This window comes from Dunckerocampus dactyliophorus, chromosome 1 (genome assembly GCF_027744805.1).
Source record: "Dunckerocampus dactyliophorus isolate RoL2022-P2 chromosome 1, RoL_Ddac_1.1, whole genome shotgun sequence".
In the NCBI taxonomy this organism is placed as follows: domain Eukaryota; kingdom Metazoa; phylum Chordata; class Actinopteri; order Syngnathiformes; family Syngnathidae; genus Dunckerocampus; species Dunckerocampus dactyliophorus.
Window position 1 is genome coordinate 27,963,699 of NC_072819.1, and position 18,744 is coordinate 27,982,442.

The following is an 18,744-nucleotide window of genomic DNA, read 5'->3' on the forward strand; positions in this document are numbered from 1 at the left end:
GTGAAATTTCCATGAGGTCATAGTGCACTTTGTACTCAGGCAGAAGCAATCGAATTTGAGCCCATCCATCGAGTAGCCTTCGACGCTAACAGGAAGATGTCATCTGCCGACCACCCTGAGCCACAGGTCAAAATATTTTTATAATTTCAACTTGCTCTTGGTGTGTCAAAAGGACAGTATCGTCTTATAACGTGAACATTATTATTTAAATGGTATTTCTTTTGCCCCTCTTGCTGTTTACATTGTGATGCTAGCGTAATAGCTACATAGAATGGGATTTAGTTTATGGAAGCATTCATAAATTGCCTCTTTGCTCGGACAGATACATACTTTTTGTACACGTTGCTTCAAACTTCTCTGTGTCACAACGCAAGTTTATCATGTTTACACTTGCTAGGTAACCAGAACAAAGGAATGTGTCACAAACGAGCCATGTGGTGTTGTTTCACGTAATGACGTGTAGTGCAGTTGAAACTTTAACTTGGCCTTTAGTGCAAGGTGATGTCTTTCCTTTCGCATTGTTTATCCGTTGACAGACACTAGTAATTATGACAAAAATAAGCTTTGGGTTATTGAAATACCCAGATAAGTAGGCATGTCACGACTGGCTTTAATGTGTTCTGTCGTGCCAAAATGGCAATTAATGCTCACTTATGACACGTGATTTTCCTGTGTCTTCAGCGATAGCAAACGTGCTTTCTATAAACATACATACATGTACACAGATTCAACATTGTTGCAGTTTAATAAGCAGATATTTTCTTGAGATTCCTGAAAGTGATCAGAATACAGTATAGTAGACTAGAACAGATAAACTTTGATTGGCTTTGAAAAGAAACAAAGCGGTACACAACAGTGACAACAAACAACTGATGCATGTGCGTGTAATGTCAGCATAGCTTAACGTGCTCCAAGCAGTAAAATGGCAGAATATTAGGAGTGTCCCGATACACCTTTTATTATAGTCGTCTGTTGCTATATTGTGTTTTTCCAGAAATTATCTACAGTTTTGTGGTAGACCATGGTCTATTATTAGTCAAAACATATTGAAATACACGTGATATGTTGTATTCTGGTCACTAGGCGGCAGTAATGACACTACACATTGAGACATTACATTACCTTAACACTGCATGAAGTCAGGACGTCAGCCATGGCATGTCCGACATGATAGAGTTAAAAGTTCTCCACCTGTTCTGTGTGGAAGTGGTACGTTTTTGGCTTATCAAGTTTAGAAGAAATACATTCGAGGCTAACTAGTTAGCTTGCTGGCTAGTGGCCGCCTCGAGTTCCTGCAGCATAATGGGCGCCACACACGGGAGGAGACATCGCATCTACTCCATTCAGCTCTTCAATGGAACCTGCGCGATAGGGCAATTATCGTGAGTCACCGTCTAGCCAAGCGACACGCAAAATTTATGTGTGTGAAAGTTTGTGCTCATGCATGTCATCGTGCACATGCTGGCTTGTGACGCGATCCCAGAAAGTTGACAAATTTTCAACTTTTTATCGCTGTCGTCCAGAGGAGGACCAATCAGCGGGAGTTTCATTGATCGACCAATGAGCGGACAGGATGCTAATCAGTATGCTCTCGCAAGTAATACTTGCCGTGTCAGATTTCCCAGCGCTATTTGTCATTTCTAAAAAAGAATACAGAGATATAAAGAAAAAAGCAGGGGCATGGGAACTTCTTTGCGCCGGAGTAAACATATTGGATAAGTTTACATTAATTTACATGTGACATTTATGCAAGTTTATCTTCAATACTAGCAAGATTCGGGACGAGCAAGAGTACTCGATCAACAACGGCCGCTTTTCCTCCTCTGAACTACTTTGATATCCCCAAATTCCCTCCACATCTGACAGCCAATGAAAACCGTGGGAGACTTGTACAATTTCCTCTAGATGTGAATGTGTCACTCACCGGTATAGCTGGCCACAGCCGCTCATCTTCTCCCGTGTGCTTGGTTTGCTGCGCGCTGGTGATGGGTTTTGCCAATCGCAGTTGTTTGTCGCCTCCCGTGTGTGGCGCCCATAAGAGTTGCGCAATGTGGTGTAAACAATGAATAATAGCAGCGTAAAGGTGACTATAGGGGTGTTATTTCATGTTTACAGGGCTCTAATGTTAAAAACCATATTTAGAAAGTCAGTTTTTCTGTGCTCTAACTATGAAAATAGTACATTTATTAACATTGAATCCTATATTGTGGAAATTCATTTATCGCGTTCGGCGATAAATGACTGTACTTATTTTGTAATGTGTAATGTTAGAAAAGGCTTGATCAAGTGATATTACTCAAACCGAGAACAATGCTCAACCACAGTAGGAATGCCAAAAACTCACTTTGTCACGCTTTGTGGCTGTTTCGGACGCCGTTGGTTGTTTGGGGAGGTGGAGGTTTGTTTCTTCACCTCTGTGGTGAAGAAACAGGGCTGTCAACCTGTGTATAAACATCCAACCATTCAACTTGAATATAAACGTTATTCACAAATTTTTTTAAACTTTTGAGTAGTGTAAGTAGTATACTTTGTTTGGTGCCTCAATGTCCGTGGAAGCTATTTTTATGATACCCTTCTTTTGTTACCACAAGTAAACAGGATGTACTGTAGCTCACACGACTCATAGTTTGAAGGCCGGAAGTGTGATGTGTAGGTTGAGAAGATCGCTTGACTTGCACATGAATAAACTTGCCGAGCCATATTCATTCCTCATTTAGGCAGAGTTGTGGTAGTCCCAAACTTCTCCCATTTGAGGATTATGGAGGCCACTGCGCTCTTAGGAACCTTGAGTGCTGCAGAAATGCTTTGGTAACCATGGCCAGATCTGTGCCTTGCCAAAATTCTGTCTCTGAGCTCCTTGGGCAGTTCCTTTGACCTCATGATTGTCATTTGCTCTTACATGCACTGTGAGCTGTAAGGTCTCATATAGACAGGTGTGTGCCTTTCCTAATCAAGTCCAATCAGTTTATTTAAACACAAGTGGACTCCAAAAAAGGAGCAGAACCATCTCAAGGAGGATCTGAAGAAATGGAAAGCATGTGAGTTAAATATGAATGTCGCTGCAAAGGGTCTGAATACTTATGACTATGTGATATTTCAGTTTTTCTTTTTTAATAAATTTGCAAAAAATTCTACATTTCTGTTTTTTTCTGTCAAAATGGGGTGCTGAGTGTACATTCATGAGAAATAAAATGAACTTTTTTGATTTTGGCAAATGGCTGCAATGACACAAAGAGTGAAAAAAAGTCAAGGGGTCTGAATACTTTTAAGTTTAAGTACCCACTGTATATTTAAATTAATACGTACTGTCACCAGAAGTCAGCTAGGATAGGCTCCAGCATGCCCCCGCGACCCTAATGAGGAGAAACGGCATAGAAGATGGATGGATGGATATATCCATTTATTTTGTAGAAAGGTTTTTAAAGTAAATTAAAAAGTGATAGATATAGATAGAAGTGGTAGATACCAATAATAACAAAGCTTTGTTTTAAAAGACAAAGCTTTGTGTTATTATCGGTTGTCAACATTTCAGCTTTTTCTCATTGTGCCTTTTGCTCTATATTTTTAAAATTTTTGCTGTTTTTTAAATTGTGTTTTGAGCCACGGTCCGCAGATGGCCCCTGCGCCGCACTTTGGGCACCCGTACTTTTGTAGCTCTTCGTTGGGGTCGGGCTTGTGGTGTCAGCTCTATGAGCCTGTTGCTGTTATTGGCTTGTTGGCGTGGGCGAAAGATGGTGGTTTAGGGGCTGTGTTACAACAGTCAGTCCTAACAAGCAGCATTTTATGGAGGTGCACACCTATGGAGTTATATTTGTGCCCTAATTTTGAGGTAGCAATGGCACATTTTTAACCACATTAACGTGCAATAATTACTGTTGCGTGAGCAGGTACATCGCCGCGCTCTGTCACTCACTCTCTCCCTGTCGCTGAAATAAACCCTGTATGAAGTCATGTTACCATCGTAATAAACTGCCACGCATTCGACAGTAGTCATAATTAAGAGAAAGCTAGCCCTCTACATGGCTAATATTATGTTAGTAAGGTACATTAACCTTAATCTCACTGTTTTGCGCTACGTTAATGTTACCTTGTCTTGCTTCTGCTCCATTTGGGAAGAGATGATGCAACATATAAGATGTGCTGCTGTGGTATGTAAGTGCCATGTTACAACGTATACATGTCACAGGGTTCAACTTGCTGTTTAGCCACATTTTCTGTCTTTTACATTTTGCTTTCCTTTTGCCTTGGAGTATTCTCCCGCGCCTTCAAAACTCTGCGTCCCTCTTTGTCCTCTGCGTTGCTGACGTAAGCAATTCCTTGAGGCAGAAAAAAATCCTTGATTATTTTTTGTAATTGAGGTACTACAAACAATTGCTAATTCGAGCAATCGTTGCACCCCTAACCTCATGGGAGGCACCTATTTCAACTATAAAGCCCTCTAAAAAAAACTCTAATAACATTTTATCATGCTGTGATCATGAATTAACAGATACATTGATGATAACATGTAATACTTTCAGTATCTTGCCATATTTAGATGATTTTAAACGTTACAGAAACGTCTTTCCTAGGTGCCTTGATTTGACATAGCCCATAGGAGCTAACGCTACTTCCGTCAACAACAGCAGCGTAGAAACAGTGACGACACTTACAATGTCTGCTCTCATTGGGATGGCTGTGTCTTCCAGCACAAGTCTTGTGCTCCAGTCCTCAGGTAAAAAATACTGCCAGCAAACGAGCATCTTGTTGAGTCTTCGTAGTGAAATTGAAAGCAAGTAGTATCCACTCTTCCGTCTGTCCCGTTGCAGTGGCTTGAGGCGTTATGAGTGACGCTGAGACTAGCGAGGCGTTGTCTTACTCTGCCAGATATAGTTTTTGGTGTTAGCTGCTACAATAACAATATCGCTGTAGCTTGGTTAATAAACAGGTCAGTGATGTAAATGGAACACTGTTGCCGTTTTTTATATCTACAGACCCTTTCCAAAAAATTAGAATGTCATGGAAAAGTTGTTTAATTTCCATAATTCCATTCAAAAAGTTAAACTTTCATAGATTATAGATTCAGGGCCCACAATTTAAACGATTTCAAGTATTTATTTGTTTATTTTTACATAATTTGGGCTTCCAGCTCATTAAACGCACGAAAACAGGAATTCAAAAAATTTGAATACTGTGAAGAAATCAGCCCAAATTTTGCAGGGCATGAATGTTTTAAACTGAGTGGCACACACTAATCATCTACTAAACTCAAATCACCTGCACAGGCTTCCCCAGGTGTCATTAAATTGCTTCAGTTTGGTTCAATTGTCTCAGTTGGGATCAATATGGGGAAGACTGCAGACATGACAACTGGCCAGAAGACCATCATTGATACCCTCCATAGGATGGGTAAGCCACAAAAGTTCATAGCTAAGGAGGCTGGTTGTTCACAGAGTGCTGTGTCCAAGCATATCAATGGAAAGTCTAGAGGAAGGGCAAAATGTGGCAGGAGAAGATGCACCAGCAAAAGAGATGACCGTGGGCTTCAGCGGATTATCAAACAGGGAAGATTCAAGAATCTGGCAGAGATCCAGAAAGAGTGGAATGAGGCGGGAGTCACAGCTTCAAAAACCACCACATTCAGACGCATCCGGGAGATGGGCTACAACTGTCGGGTTCCTCGGGTCAAGCCACTTCTGAACCTGAACCTGAGCCAACGTAGGAAGCGTCTCCACGGGGCCAAGGAGAAGAAGGACTGGACTGTTGGCCAGTGTTCCAAGGTCCTCTTTTCCGATGAAAGTAAAGTGTGCCTTTCATTTGGGAATCAAGGTCCAAAGGTTTGAAGGAAGACGGGTCAGGAACAGAACCCAAGCTGCCTGAGGTCCAGTGTGAAATATCCACAGTCCGTCATGATTTGGGGTGCAATGTCCGGTGCAGGTGTTGGTAAACTCTGCTTTCTTAAATCCAAGGTCACCAGAATGTTTTAGAGGACTTCATGATTCCTTCTGCTGAGGATCTGTATGGAGATGCAGATTTCATCTTCCAGCAGGACCTGGCCCCTGCCCATACCGCCAGAAGCAGCAAAACCTGGTTTGATGCCCATGCCATCACAGTGCTTGACTGGCCAGCCAACTCACCGGACCTAAACCCCATTGAGAATCTATGGGGTATTCTCAAGAGGAAAATGAGGGGCATCAGACCCAACAACAAAGAAGAGCTGACAGCAAGCATCAAGGAAATCTGGGCTTCCATAACTCCCAGGCAATGCCACAGGCTGATTGCTTCAATGCCACGTCGCATCGAGGCAGTGATTAAGGCAAAGGGATTCCCAACCAAGTATTGAAGATTGACAGATTGTTTTGAAAGTACCATATTTTGATTGATTTGATGTCATCCTAATTTCTTTCTTTTTTTTCCTGCAAAAACTGAGAAGTAAATGGTGATTTCTTCACAGTATTCTAATTTTTTGAATTTCTGTTTTCGTGGGTTTTATGAGCTGGAAGCCCAAATTACGTAAAAATAAACAAATAAACACTTGAAATCGTTTAAATTGTGGGCCCTGAATCTATAATCTATGAAAGTTTAACTTTTTGAATGGAATTATGGAAATTAAACAACTTTTCCATGACATTCTAATTTTTTGGAAAGGGTCTGTATATACACACACACACACCGTGTGTATGTACACTCAACAAAAATATATGTGTGTGTATGTGTATATATATAGATATATATATGCACACACGTGTGTGTGTGTGTATATATATATATATATATATATATATATATATATATATATATATATATACACACACACACACACAGTGTTGTGTTATAACAAAAATATATAGGCAACACTTTTGTTTTTACTCCCATTTTTTATGAGATGAACTCAAAGATCTAAAACTTTTTCCACATACACAATATCACCATTTCTCTCAAATATTATTCACAAATCTGTCTAAATCTATGATAGTGATTACTTCTCCTTTGCTGAGATAATCCATCCCACCTCACAGGTATGCCATATCAAGATGCTGATTAGACACCATGAGTAGTGCACAGGTGTGCCTTAGACTGCCTGCAATAAAAGGCCACTCTGAAATGTGAAGTTTTTTCTCCTGTTTCCTCCCACATTCACACATGCATGTTAGGTTAATTGGAGACTCTAAATTGTCCATAGGTATGAATGTGAGTGTGAATGGTTGTTTGTCTATATGTGCCCTGCGATTTGCAGTCCAGGGTGTACCCCACCTATCTCCCAAAGTCAGCTGGGATAGGCTCCAGCATACCCACGGCCCTAGTGAGGATAAGCGGCATAGAAAATGGATGGATGGATTATTGCGAAGCAGTTTTTTTCTGAAAGAGAAATATTGTCACATTTAGATCTCATGAGATCTTGTGACAACCCTATCGGGGTGCAAGATTACAAAAAATAATAAACTATTTTTTTCTGCCTTGAGCAATCACTTATGTCACCAATGCGTGTACATCACCCATGGAATGACGAAGAAGGAAACGGATGGCGTTGGAATATTGAAGAGACGAGAGCAACAAGACAATGAAAGAGAAGGAAAGCAAAATGTAAAAACAGACAGAAAATGTGGCTATAAAGCAAGTTGAACACCGTGACGTGTATCCGTTGTAACGCAGAAGTTACATACCACAACAGCACAGCTTATATGTTGCATCATCTCCTCCCCAATGGAGCGGAAGCAAGAGTCGAGACAAGGTAACATTAACATAGTGCAAATCAGTGAGATTAAGGTTAATGTACCTTACTAATATAATGTTAGCCATGTGGAGGGCTAGCGTTCTCTTAACTATGACTACTGTCGCATGTGTGGTAGTTTATTACGATGGCAACGTGACTTCGACCAGGGACAGGGAGAGAGAGAGAGAGAGAGAGTGACAGAGCGTGGTGATGTGCCTGCTCACGCAACAGTATTTATTGCACGATAATGTGGTTCAAAATCTGCCTTTGCTGTCTCAAAATTAAGGTACCAATATAACTCCATAGCTGTGCACCTCCAAAAACCAAAAAACACTACTCGTGAGGACTGACTGTTGTAACACACCCCATCAACCACCATCGCTCACCCACGCCAACAAGCCAAATTTGCTGACCATGGCACATTTGTCATTGCATCACTGCATAAACAAAATCAAATTTATAAAACAGCAACATTGATAAAAATGTAGAGCAAAAGACACAATGAGAAAAAGTTGAAATATTGATGCCAACAAGCAATAATAACCGAAAGCTTTGTATTTAAAGACAGCTTTAAATATCTGTCACTTTTTAATTTACTCTAAAAACCTTTCTACAAAATAAATAGATCAATATATGTATAATTTAAATATATATACAATATATAAATATTCTATGTTTGTATATACTGTGTATATATATATTTTTTTCAAGGCATATGTATGATGGATGGGGGTGGGCGTAGAGCTTGGCCAGGTTCACGGCCGAGACCAGAGAACTTGAGAGTAAGGTGTTCCACTTCCTTTTACTTTGAACACTGCAAAAACTCAATATCTTATAAAGAATATTTCTTAGGTTTGATAAATGCACAGCCATCAACAAAATGTAATATGTAATTTAGTCTTAATAATGTCTTAGTAAAGTAATTATTATTTCTCTCCTTTTCCAGTCAATAGTTGAATTGATAAATTCATCTACATCTCAATGATGGACGGCCATCATGTAGTACATCAGACCCACGAAAATACAGTTTGTTCCTATGTAAATTTTAAGAAATAAAACGCTTGATTATCTAAGAAAGTAAACGAGTTGGTTGTTCATTATTTAGTAAAACATTCTATTTTCTCTTATGTATTTATAATTGCACGTAACCAAGCAATTTTTTTTTTCTGATTACTTGATTAATTGAAAATAATTCAATAGAATACTCGATTACTAAAATATTAGATAGCTGAAGCCCTAAAACATATATTATACTACTACTACTGTTCTGGTTAACATTTTTTTAATCCTTATTTTTTAAATACTTATTTTTAAATCCTTAAGTTGTTGGATTTTTATTTAAATTGGTCAGATACTGTTATCCTTTGGTTAAGAATGAAACACAACTAGTAAGTTATGACATCTGTCATCCAGCAGATGGCTCTCTCATACCACGTTTTTTCTTCTCTTAGGCTGACCCTTATCCTGGAAATGATGGTGCACCAGCTCCAACCAGAGAAGCCCTGGTAAGAACTGAATCTTTAATACAACTACTTAAATGATAAGGCAATGAGGACTGAAATCTTTTAAAGTAAAATCTTCAAAATAAATTCACTTCATCTAAACATCTAATATGCTTGCACTAATTCACACTTGGAAGTGTATCACATGTTTATTTTCATCTCATGTAATCAAGGTGTGATGAATACATTTTCATAAATGATGGTTTTAATATTGTTAATTATGCTGCATGTCATGAGTCTTAATCATGTACCTTAAAATCTCAGTGTCAAACTGTTTAGTAGCAAACAGATCATTCACAGTAAAACTGTAGTTTGTTAAGACTGAAACAATGAATGGTGTTTTATTCATTTAACGACTTGGTGTCATGTTCAGGGACCACCAGTAAATGGTTAAAAAATTTTTCCAAACCTACATGGCCCTGTGTGGAAAAAAATTATTGCCCCCTAGGCCTGTCACGATAAAACGATTAATCGAACGATAGAAAAAAAAAAAACGAGCTAGATAATTTTGACGCCTCAATAAATTGGCATGTGCGACATGTATGTATGCCTGTTCCATTTTGTTGTCTTGCTGGAGCACCCAGGCTGGATGACAAGAGGTTCACTCTGCTTGTGTCTGAGCGCATTGGTTATATAGTCAAATTAAGGGAAAGAGTGAGCCTCCTGTCAGCTATTCAGCGTCTTTGTCACAGTACGTGGAGGCGGGGGCTAGCTACGTAGTGATTGAATACACTGAGTGCAAGCTAGCAGTTAGCAAGTAACCGCAAATATGAATGAAAGCTCAAAAGCAATAGTTTCTAAGCTGAATGCCACAGTTCCAGTGTGGATGTGCTGTGGGGCATTCGTCCCCGCGGTTGCTGCTGGGGCGTTTGTTGGGCAAAGTGAATGTATAGTGCCGGGCGGTGCGAGCTTGCGATACCCGGGGTATGTGAAGTGGTGACTCCGCGCAATTCGTAAGTGCTATAGTAAGCATCTTGTGTGCCTCACACAGATACACTACACTTTAGTACCATTTAGTGGCTCAAATGTGACATGACACAGTGATCATTGAAAGATAAACTTAATGATAATATGGTCTAAAAAAAGGTCAAAATGATCGATTATTGCCCATATTTTATAGCAATTTATTGACCAGCAAAATTTATTATCGTGACAGGCCTATTGCCCCCTAAACCTAATAACTGGTTGGGCCACTCTTAGCAGCAGCGTTTGCGATAATTTGCAATGAGTCTCTTACAGCGTTGTGGAGGAATTTTGGCCCACTCATCTTTGCAGAATTGTTGTACTTCAGCCACATAGAAGGGTTTTCTAGCATGAAGCACCATTTTGAGGTCATGCCACAGCATCTAAAAAAACTGCCTATTTTTGGAGAACAAAAATTTTAATGGAAAAAAAAAAAAGATATATTTTTGGACAAAAAATCTGCAAATTTGCAGGGCTGTGAATACTGAATTGCCAATGTGCGGGGATTCACCTCATTTATAATGGTCTATAATTGTAGCAATAATGACCGTGTTTAAAACTATGAAACCTGTGCTTCCTTTATATTCATCCAGGTAGAAATAAACACAATTTGCCTCCAAAGTTTATCAATTACCAATGAAATTCATATAACATTGAATCTTGCACCATGTGGAAATACTTTGTTCCTGCATTACAGTACAGTGGCATGGCTCAGGTGGTAGAGTGCTCGTCGACCAACCTGAAGGTTGCGGGTTTCATTGTCCGTCCTCCCGTGATCGTGTTGAAGTGTCAAGATACTGAACCCCCAGTTGCTCCTGATGCTGCGTCATCAGTAGGTAAATGTGGCAACAGTGTCTAGTGCCCTGGAGTTGGAAAGGGGCTATACAAGTGAAAGACCATTTACAATATGCAGTTATGCTGGGTTGTTGGATTGTTAATATTGTAATGTTCCCACTGTCGAGCAGTACTGCAAGTTGTAAATGCTTCAACAGTTGGCAACATTTAAAGATGTATCTGCTGTTTTTCAGTGGCAATGTGTGTAAAGTGTTCATACATGAAGAAGGTCTCAAGTGATGACTATGAAAAAAATGTAGTTGAGGGGAGACAGAGTGTACATTTAATGTCCTTGTATGGGCATATAGGACAACATCCAGGTTTGAGATGCTGTATTGTTCAACCAGCATGTCTCAATGTCATTTAACCCCCCCCCCCCCCCCCAACACACACACACACACACACACACACGCGCACACACACATCATGCCTTCATGCCAAGGCTAATTTAATCCTGGGGTTATTGATTGTGGGAGCATTCTCTCAGGCTTTCTTTCAATTTACTTCAATTTCATCATCCCACTGCGCTTCAAGACTGCCTCCTCAAAAAGGGAAGAAATTCTTGTTAGGAGGGTTCTGATTCGAGACTGGTTGGCAATCCCCTACCTCCCCCCTTCCACCCCCCAACACACATGCACATCACTGTCCTCACTTGCAGCCCCTTTTCTCCTTTCTCTTTTTGATGAGCTGCTCTTTCCCAGTTAAGTGGATTATTACAGTAGGGATAATTCTTGTCACATGGCATTATTTGGATGAGGTGAATAATTGAAATTTGTGTCTGAAAGGATTTTATCTGGATGAGAGGAAAGGGAGTGCTGGCAGGGTTGGGAGGGCAGTGAGTGAGCAAGAGAGGGAGAGAGAGAGACAACACATTTGTATAACATTTATGTGCACATGTGTATGTCAGACTGGGCACACCAGTTACGTTAAGAGGTTCTGACTCACCTCGCTCAAATCAGCAGGCCCTGGCACACTGCTCCGTGTGGGTTATCCTTTTTGGTAACAAGGGGGTCCATCCAGCTCAGGGGCTATAGCCACAGCCTCTGCCACCATCTAGGCCAGAGGAACAGGTCTGGACCTGCAGTGAGAGAGAGGATCGTAACACCGTACTTGACTGGTGTACTAGGCGCTGCCAGCCGCTCTCTTTGCCTCTGGCACTGCTCTTTACTTTCTACTCACCCCAGCTTGCTCTGTCTCTGCCTTCCTCCCCCCACAACCACCCGTCACCTTCCAGTCATGGGTGCCGTGCCGTGCCGTCTACCCGCGCCAGCCTCTTCCTGGTCTCTCCCATGTCTCTGCTTTCTCCCTACAGGGACACGCTGTTCTCACCCCTCATCTCATCATATCACTCCAGATCACTCACATTTCCTTCATATCCACTTCAAGGAAACAATAGCTGTATAAGCACACTGACATATTGTCCACTTACTACAGTGTTTTCCATGAATAAATAGCAAAATTGGACTTTTTATTATTGGGTCGCAGATATGCTGGAGCCTATCCCAGCTGACTTTGATCAAGAGGCGTGTACACCCTGAACTGGTCACCAGTCAATCGCAGGGCACATATAGACAACAGACAATTCACACTCATACTCATTCAGATTCTCCAATTAAGCTAATATGCACGCTTTTGGAATGTGAGAGGAAGCCAGAGTACCTGGAGAAAACCCACACAGAGATGTCCAAGGGAGATTCGAACCAGATCTTTCAGATCTCCTGACTGTGTGGCCAACATGCTAACCACTGGGCCACCGTGCGTCCCGTTGTAGAAATATAGTGGTGTGAAAAGGTGTTTGCCTTCTTCCTGATTTAATTTTTTGCATGTTTGTCACACTTCAATGTTTCAAATCATCAAACAAATATTCGTCAATGACAATACAGCTGAACAACAAAATGCAGTTTTTAAATAAAACTCTTTATTGTTAAGGGAGAAAAAAAAATCCAAACCTACATGGCGCTGTGTGAAAAAGTGATTGCCCCCCGTTAAAACATAACTGAGATTGAGGTCTGTCAGTCTGGAAAAGGTTATAAAGCCATTTCTAAAGGTTTTTAAAAGTCAGATTATCATACCTAGATTATGCAATTGGAAACTAGTTCTGTCTCTTGCATGTGTGTGCTACTGGAGCGGAGCTGGCGTTCTGCGCATGCGCCAGTCACCACGGCAGGATGTAACCTGCAATTAATTGTGGCCAAGTGGGGGTCATGATTGTGTTGAAATTGCTTAATGTTTGCTGTATGCACACAGCTAGTAGCTTTTCAATCTAACGTGTCCGTGTTCGGTGGATGTAACTTTAGCTACAATCTAAATTGTTGCCGAGTAGCTCATTAATGTGGAGAAGCCCAAAACAACAGGGAACTTGGCAATTTGCAAACATCTTTACAAAAAAACTCAAGCCCAATGTGGTTTTTATTAGGCGAATCTGAGAACTCTGGCGGAGATGCTTTGTTTAAATGTGACATAACAGGTGAACCAGAAAAGCCGAACATTTACCCATACTGAAAGGAGCCATCTAGCGTTGTGGGAGGCATACATCATATGGCCAATAATCACAGTGGAGATAGTGCATACAAACTGGGACGTCACATGTGGTGTGAACAATTGAGAAACCAAATTATTTCAGTCATCTGACTAATTTAGTGCATGTACTGAAAGAACTGCAAATTTTGCTGTCGATACCCACAACATGCGGGGAACACAACATTTGCCGAGAAGACTGGCACCACACAATTAAACACTTCACTTAGAGCAAATAGTGCCAGTCTGAAACATAAAATGCGTAGGGACCTGTGTAATGTGTCTACTTTTCTATATGTGTACTTGTTCTTTGTGGCCTGTAAGCTGTTTATTGTGTCAACTGCTACACAATAAGGGGCTACTCCACACGGTAACGTTTTCAGGTGAAACAACAAAGTATTTTATTGTTTCAGCCTTTCAGCCACATGGAAACTGCGTTGTCCGTGCCCTGAAACAATATTTTTTTTAAACAGCTTCCAGAGGGGGAAAATATGAAAATGGCGGCTTGTCGTTTCTGTGTAAACAAGCAATCTGCTAAGTTATGAAAATGATGATGTCACAGACCCGCCGCGTCACGTGACCTAAAGTGAGGTTTGATGACAAGCCAACATATCTGAATATTTCGACTGGCATGACTCACCCCAGTCAGCATTCTCCTGGTATTTTGTTGTCTTTTACTTCCAAATTACTTGCAGAAGTAATTCCACTTTGTCGTAAGTCTAGATGAGCCTTGGACGACGACGGATTTATGCGAATGCGTTCTTTTCTTCGTCTATAGTATGACATGTCACATGGTTCCATTTGTGTATGATTACAGCACCATGCGTAGGTGTGCCTTGTTTATGACATCATTTTCACACAGTGATCCGTTCCTGTCTGAATGCAACTATTTACTAATCCGGCACAGTGTGTATGAATGTTTCCGTGTGGACAGGGCCTCAAATGTGAATTGAAATCATTATAGTTTCTGCAATTATTGTTTAAGTATTTATCAGTAATACAATGAAAATGAGAGGAAATATCAATATTTACTTTGCAAGTCAGTTCGGTGTGTGTTTTCTGCTTGTGCTCCTAAAATTGTCAGTTAGGGACCAGTGTACCTATAGTAAAAATGTTAGTCTGGAGCCGTGAATTGTAAATGCATATAAATGACGAATGAAAATGAATGATAAATGAACATTTAAGGTTACTTTTACATTCACTGAAGATGCGGCTGTTCTTAAAGACACGATGTGGCAGCAAAATCAACACGGACACGACCTTCATGTTTACTCATGAGATATTTCTTGAATTCAATAGTGTTTCTCACCTTCTTTATCAAAATGCTGGCACTTGCAACTTTCTTTGGCTTCATTTTGGGTTATTGAGGTGCGAAACACTATTGAACTCAAGAAATAACTCAAAACAAAACACAAAAGGTGTTGTTAAAGAGGAAAGTATTGATCTTGCCACATTTGTCCACATATCAGTCTTCAGTTGAGGTAAAAGTAAATGTTTATTTATCCCATTCATTCATTATTTTATTTATATTCATTTTGAATTGTTTTCTGCAAGTAAAAACTGTAATTGTAAAACTATAAAAACTAGGGATGTCCAGATCCACATTTTTTGGCATCCGATCCGATCCGATTTTTTTATAGTCTTGCCGATCCAATCCGATCCGGTACTGATCTTTTTTTTTGTTTGTTTGTTTGTTTTTAATAATAATAAGCTTTTGTTACAAACATGAACTTGTGGGATTAAATATGGTTAGGAAAATAGCTCTTCAAAGCTCTTCAAAGCATTGAAAATAACGCAACCAAAGTATTGCTGAATTAATATTTTTATCACACAGCATGACCAACAATATTGTTTGGATTTTGTAACAAACTTCTGTGAGTTAGGTTCGTAATCCAATATAAGATCCAATAAAAGATAAAAATAAAATTGGAAATACTTTTAGGGTAGGACTAATCATTTGACATGGTTTTAGATCAATTTGTGGTGTTATTTAGAATAAGATATTTTTTTAACAAACTTAGGGCCCTATGAAATCTGTTTTATTCCGTTTTCCATAACATTTTTTTAGAATTCATTTTTTTGCCTTTTCCAGGTATTTTACCAGCATAGAGTGTGTGCTATTTGGGTTATTAAATAAAATGCAAAAATCCTTACATTTATTGATGCAATATATCATTGGCCCATTTTGTCCAGTAATTGAGAAATGGATGTAGCTTCGCTAACTTTTCTAATGGGTTGTCAGCCTCAGCACATATTGCTACAAAATCTTCAACAAACTGTAATGCCCGTGATGTAATTCCAATTGCGTTATTAATGTAACTATGTTAATGACACTCTTATTTTGTTTACACAATTAGACAAATGTGGCAAAGTGTGCTCTTATTTTGAAGACTGGAATGTGTTGTGTGTGTGTGTTGCGAATGGCAATTGACGGTTGATACGCACTGGGTGCAAGAATAAATGTACCTCTCGTCTTTTTTCACTCAGAACCTACACGTCGTCAGTGGGAAATATAAAATGGTCCTTACATTAAAGCAGTAAAACACAACACAGTGAAAATATATTCATCCAGTCTGAGTCGCACACACACATACATGCACACACACAGCTGCACTAGCTAAACTAAGCGAACCGCGCTAACTTCCATTCACAGAGGAGTTTCCAAGGTTTTTGACCGCCGTTTCGACATGTTTAGTAGTGTTTGTGCGATCCCTATTATCAACCAGCGATTAGAGCGGCACTTCCCATGCGAACTCCCTACACCATGACGCAGCAGTTCGGGCACAGTGAAAGGGAACTGCTGCTGTAGCTACAGAGTCGAATATCCAACGTCCAACGTGAAACTAACTTCAGCACGGTATACCACGGACATGTCTGCATTGTTGTGTTAAGTTTTATTCTTCTTGCGGGTGGCACGAGTTGAGTGGCAACCAGCTTTGAGGCGCATTACTGCACCTACCATGTTGGAGTGTGGCTCAGAGTTACGAACGTGATACGGCAACCGGATCGGCCCGATCTCGTGGCGGAAGCCGATAATATCCGATCTTTAAAAATACAGATTAAAAACGTGTTTTGTGTTAATATTTTTGATTTACTGTACATTCCACTGCATTGTTTTTACATCATAGTAAGTGGGTAACTTATTTGCACACTTGAAATGTTTGTAAAGGTTGTAGAAGGTTTTATGGTGGCAACAATTTAACTTCTGTGTGTGGGGCTGTAGGTAATGTAAACTTTTTTTTTTTGGAGTGGATGAAGGATGGTTGTAGGAGGGGACAAAGAATTGTAGAAACATCACAGCTCTCACTGCAACTTCAAAAGCCCCTCCTTCCCCAGGATATTTAACGACTATGATGAAAAATTTAGCGAGTGTTAAATAAGCTGCTTTGAAGTGATCTGTGGCGGCTCACCAGTCTCCAAAATTCTGTCGCCTCGTCGCAACCGCCATCATACCATAGAGGTTGTGTGTTTAAGCACACAAGTTGTGGGGCACCTGGCTGGTTGGCAGAGGATGTGTCAGTAGTAATCAGTACAGCCAGAAACATGAAGGCACTACTGCTACTTGTAATGTCACCTTTTGACTCTGTCTGGAGCCTTTGCTCATCAGTTCACTCCTCTTCTCCTGACAGCCTCGCGGGCAGGCAGATGTTCCTCATATGTCAGCCTTGAAAACCTTTTTTTTTTCTATGTCTGATGCAAGGGTGTAACACAAATGTAATACAATGGTGTTACTAGTAAGTCCGAGTTCAGTCTTCGGTCATGATGTAGTTTTTTTCCCCCCTTTAAAACCTTTCCTCGTGGATAATGCTTTTTGTATGTATAAAACTGGTGGGACACAAACCACTTCAAAGTACAGTCAAACTTGTCTATAGCGGCCACTAGAGGGAGTCTGCAAAAGTGGCCACTATAGACAGGTGGCCTCTATAGACAGGTTGGCGTCCAGTTTGAATGTTGACCAGTAGAGGAAAAAAAAGGGAAAAAAATAATAATAATAATGTTGACCAGTAGATGGCACTGCGGACTGCTGATAAAAGTTGTACAGCACTACTAGGCTTGTTATTATCATGGTTCATGGTTTTAATCCTGAACATGCATGAGTCAAACAGTAGCACATCACATAGTACAATTCACAATTTTGCATGTCCAAAAAGGAGTAGGAAGAAGCAAAGCTTATTTAATCCTACCCCTCATCAGTTTCACATCAGTTGCAATACATTTATTCACCTCTTGTTCTTCCAAGTGTACTTTGTAGGTCTACATTACAATGTAGTGCAATCATAGCCAAGGTTTTTACTTACTAAAAGGAAGCTAGAGGCTTAATAATAACTGATAACTGATAAAATACTTCAGTTAAGTACAACCGAACTCAGTTTTGCTCCCGCTGCCGCATGCATGCTAGCATATGTTTTTTTTTTTTTATTGTAGCGTCGCTGGGAGCACGTCCTGTTCCCCACCTACTTTGCGGTAATGGTTTGGTGCAAATGCTCTTAAAGTTACATGTTTGACCAGGAAATAGCAAGCTCAAAAGAAGACGGCTTTTTTATGTTGAACAACTGACAGTTTGTGTGGATCTTGTGAATGATTGTGACTGAGCTAGGACTCAGTAATTAAAGTCTACACACGACGCCTTCATTGATTGAAAAACAAAACTTTTTCGTGCATGAAGCTTCTACTTGAGTTGGTAATTTGGCCACTATATGCAGTCAGATATTGACCAAGGGAGACAAAATGGGTGGCTGCTGGCTGCGTTGGACAGGTGACTGCTATACACAGGGTCTATAACATGTAAATTTGCTGGGGGGGAGTTTTCAGTGGCTGCTATAGGCAGGTGGCCCTTCTATAAAGGTGGCCGCTAAGACAGGTTTGACTGTAATTATTTCATTAATAAACTACACTGCACTTTCTGGAGATGTGTTCAGAATTGTCACATTTGGTTTGGGTAAAAACAAAACTTTGGTCATTGCTTTGCTAGTATGGTTCGTTTGTTCAAGTGTGGACGTTCTCACTTGAACCCCGAACAAGTAGGGCGAGACTGCTTCAAGAGGAGGTTTGCCTGCGTTGTAGTTTGTTTTGGTTCACTTGAGAACAGTTTTAACGCTACATGGACCAAAGACACAGACTAGTGTCAAAATGGTGGGCAAAAACCCAAGGAACTGACAAATATATAACAGTTAAAATTAGGAGTGTAATACATACTGTATGGATGTCCAACAGTTGCTGTTTTGCTGATATTGT

The 18,744-nt window shown here is 40.2% G+C and overlaps 1 protein-coding gene and 1 long non-coding RNA gene across 3 annotated transcripts in view; one reads left to right on the forward strand and one right to left on the reverse strand.

Annotated features, from left to right (window-relative positions):
- Positions 1-33: 33 nt before the first annotated feature.
- Positions 34-18,744, forward strand: part of pex14 (peroxisomal biogenesis factor 14) — a 92,634-nt gene continuing 73,923 nt past the window's right edge. For both annotated transcript variants that reach the window (XM_054771336.1, XM_054771345.1), the window contains exons 1-2: positions 34-126; positions 9,145-9,198. In XM_054771336.1, coding sequence (XP_054627311.1) covers positions 97-126; positions 9,145-9,198 — 84 coding nt within the window. In that variant the 5' untranslated portion in view covers positions 34-96. The remainder of the gene's footprint in view (positions 127-9,144; positions 9,199-18,744) is intronic.
- On the reverse strand, positions 2,047-12,243 carry LOC129178789 (uncharacterized). The gene is made up of 4 exons (XR_008569846.1): positions 12,172-12,243; positions 11,938-12,070; positions 10,898-11,038; positions 2,047-2,441 (listed from the first exon to the last, which is right to left on the reverse strand). It is a non-coding gene; the product is annotated as an uncharacterized LOC129178789 (long non-coding RNA).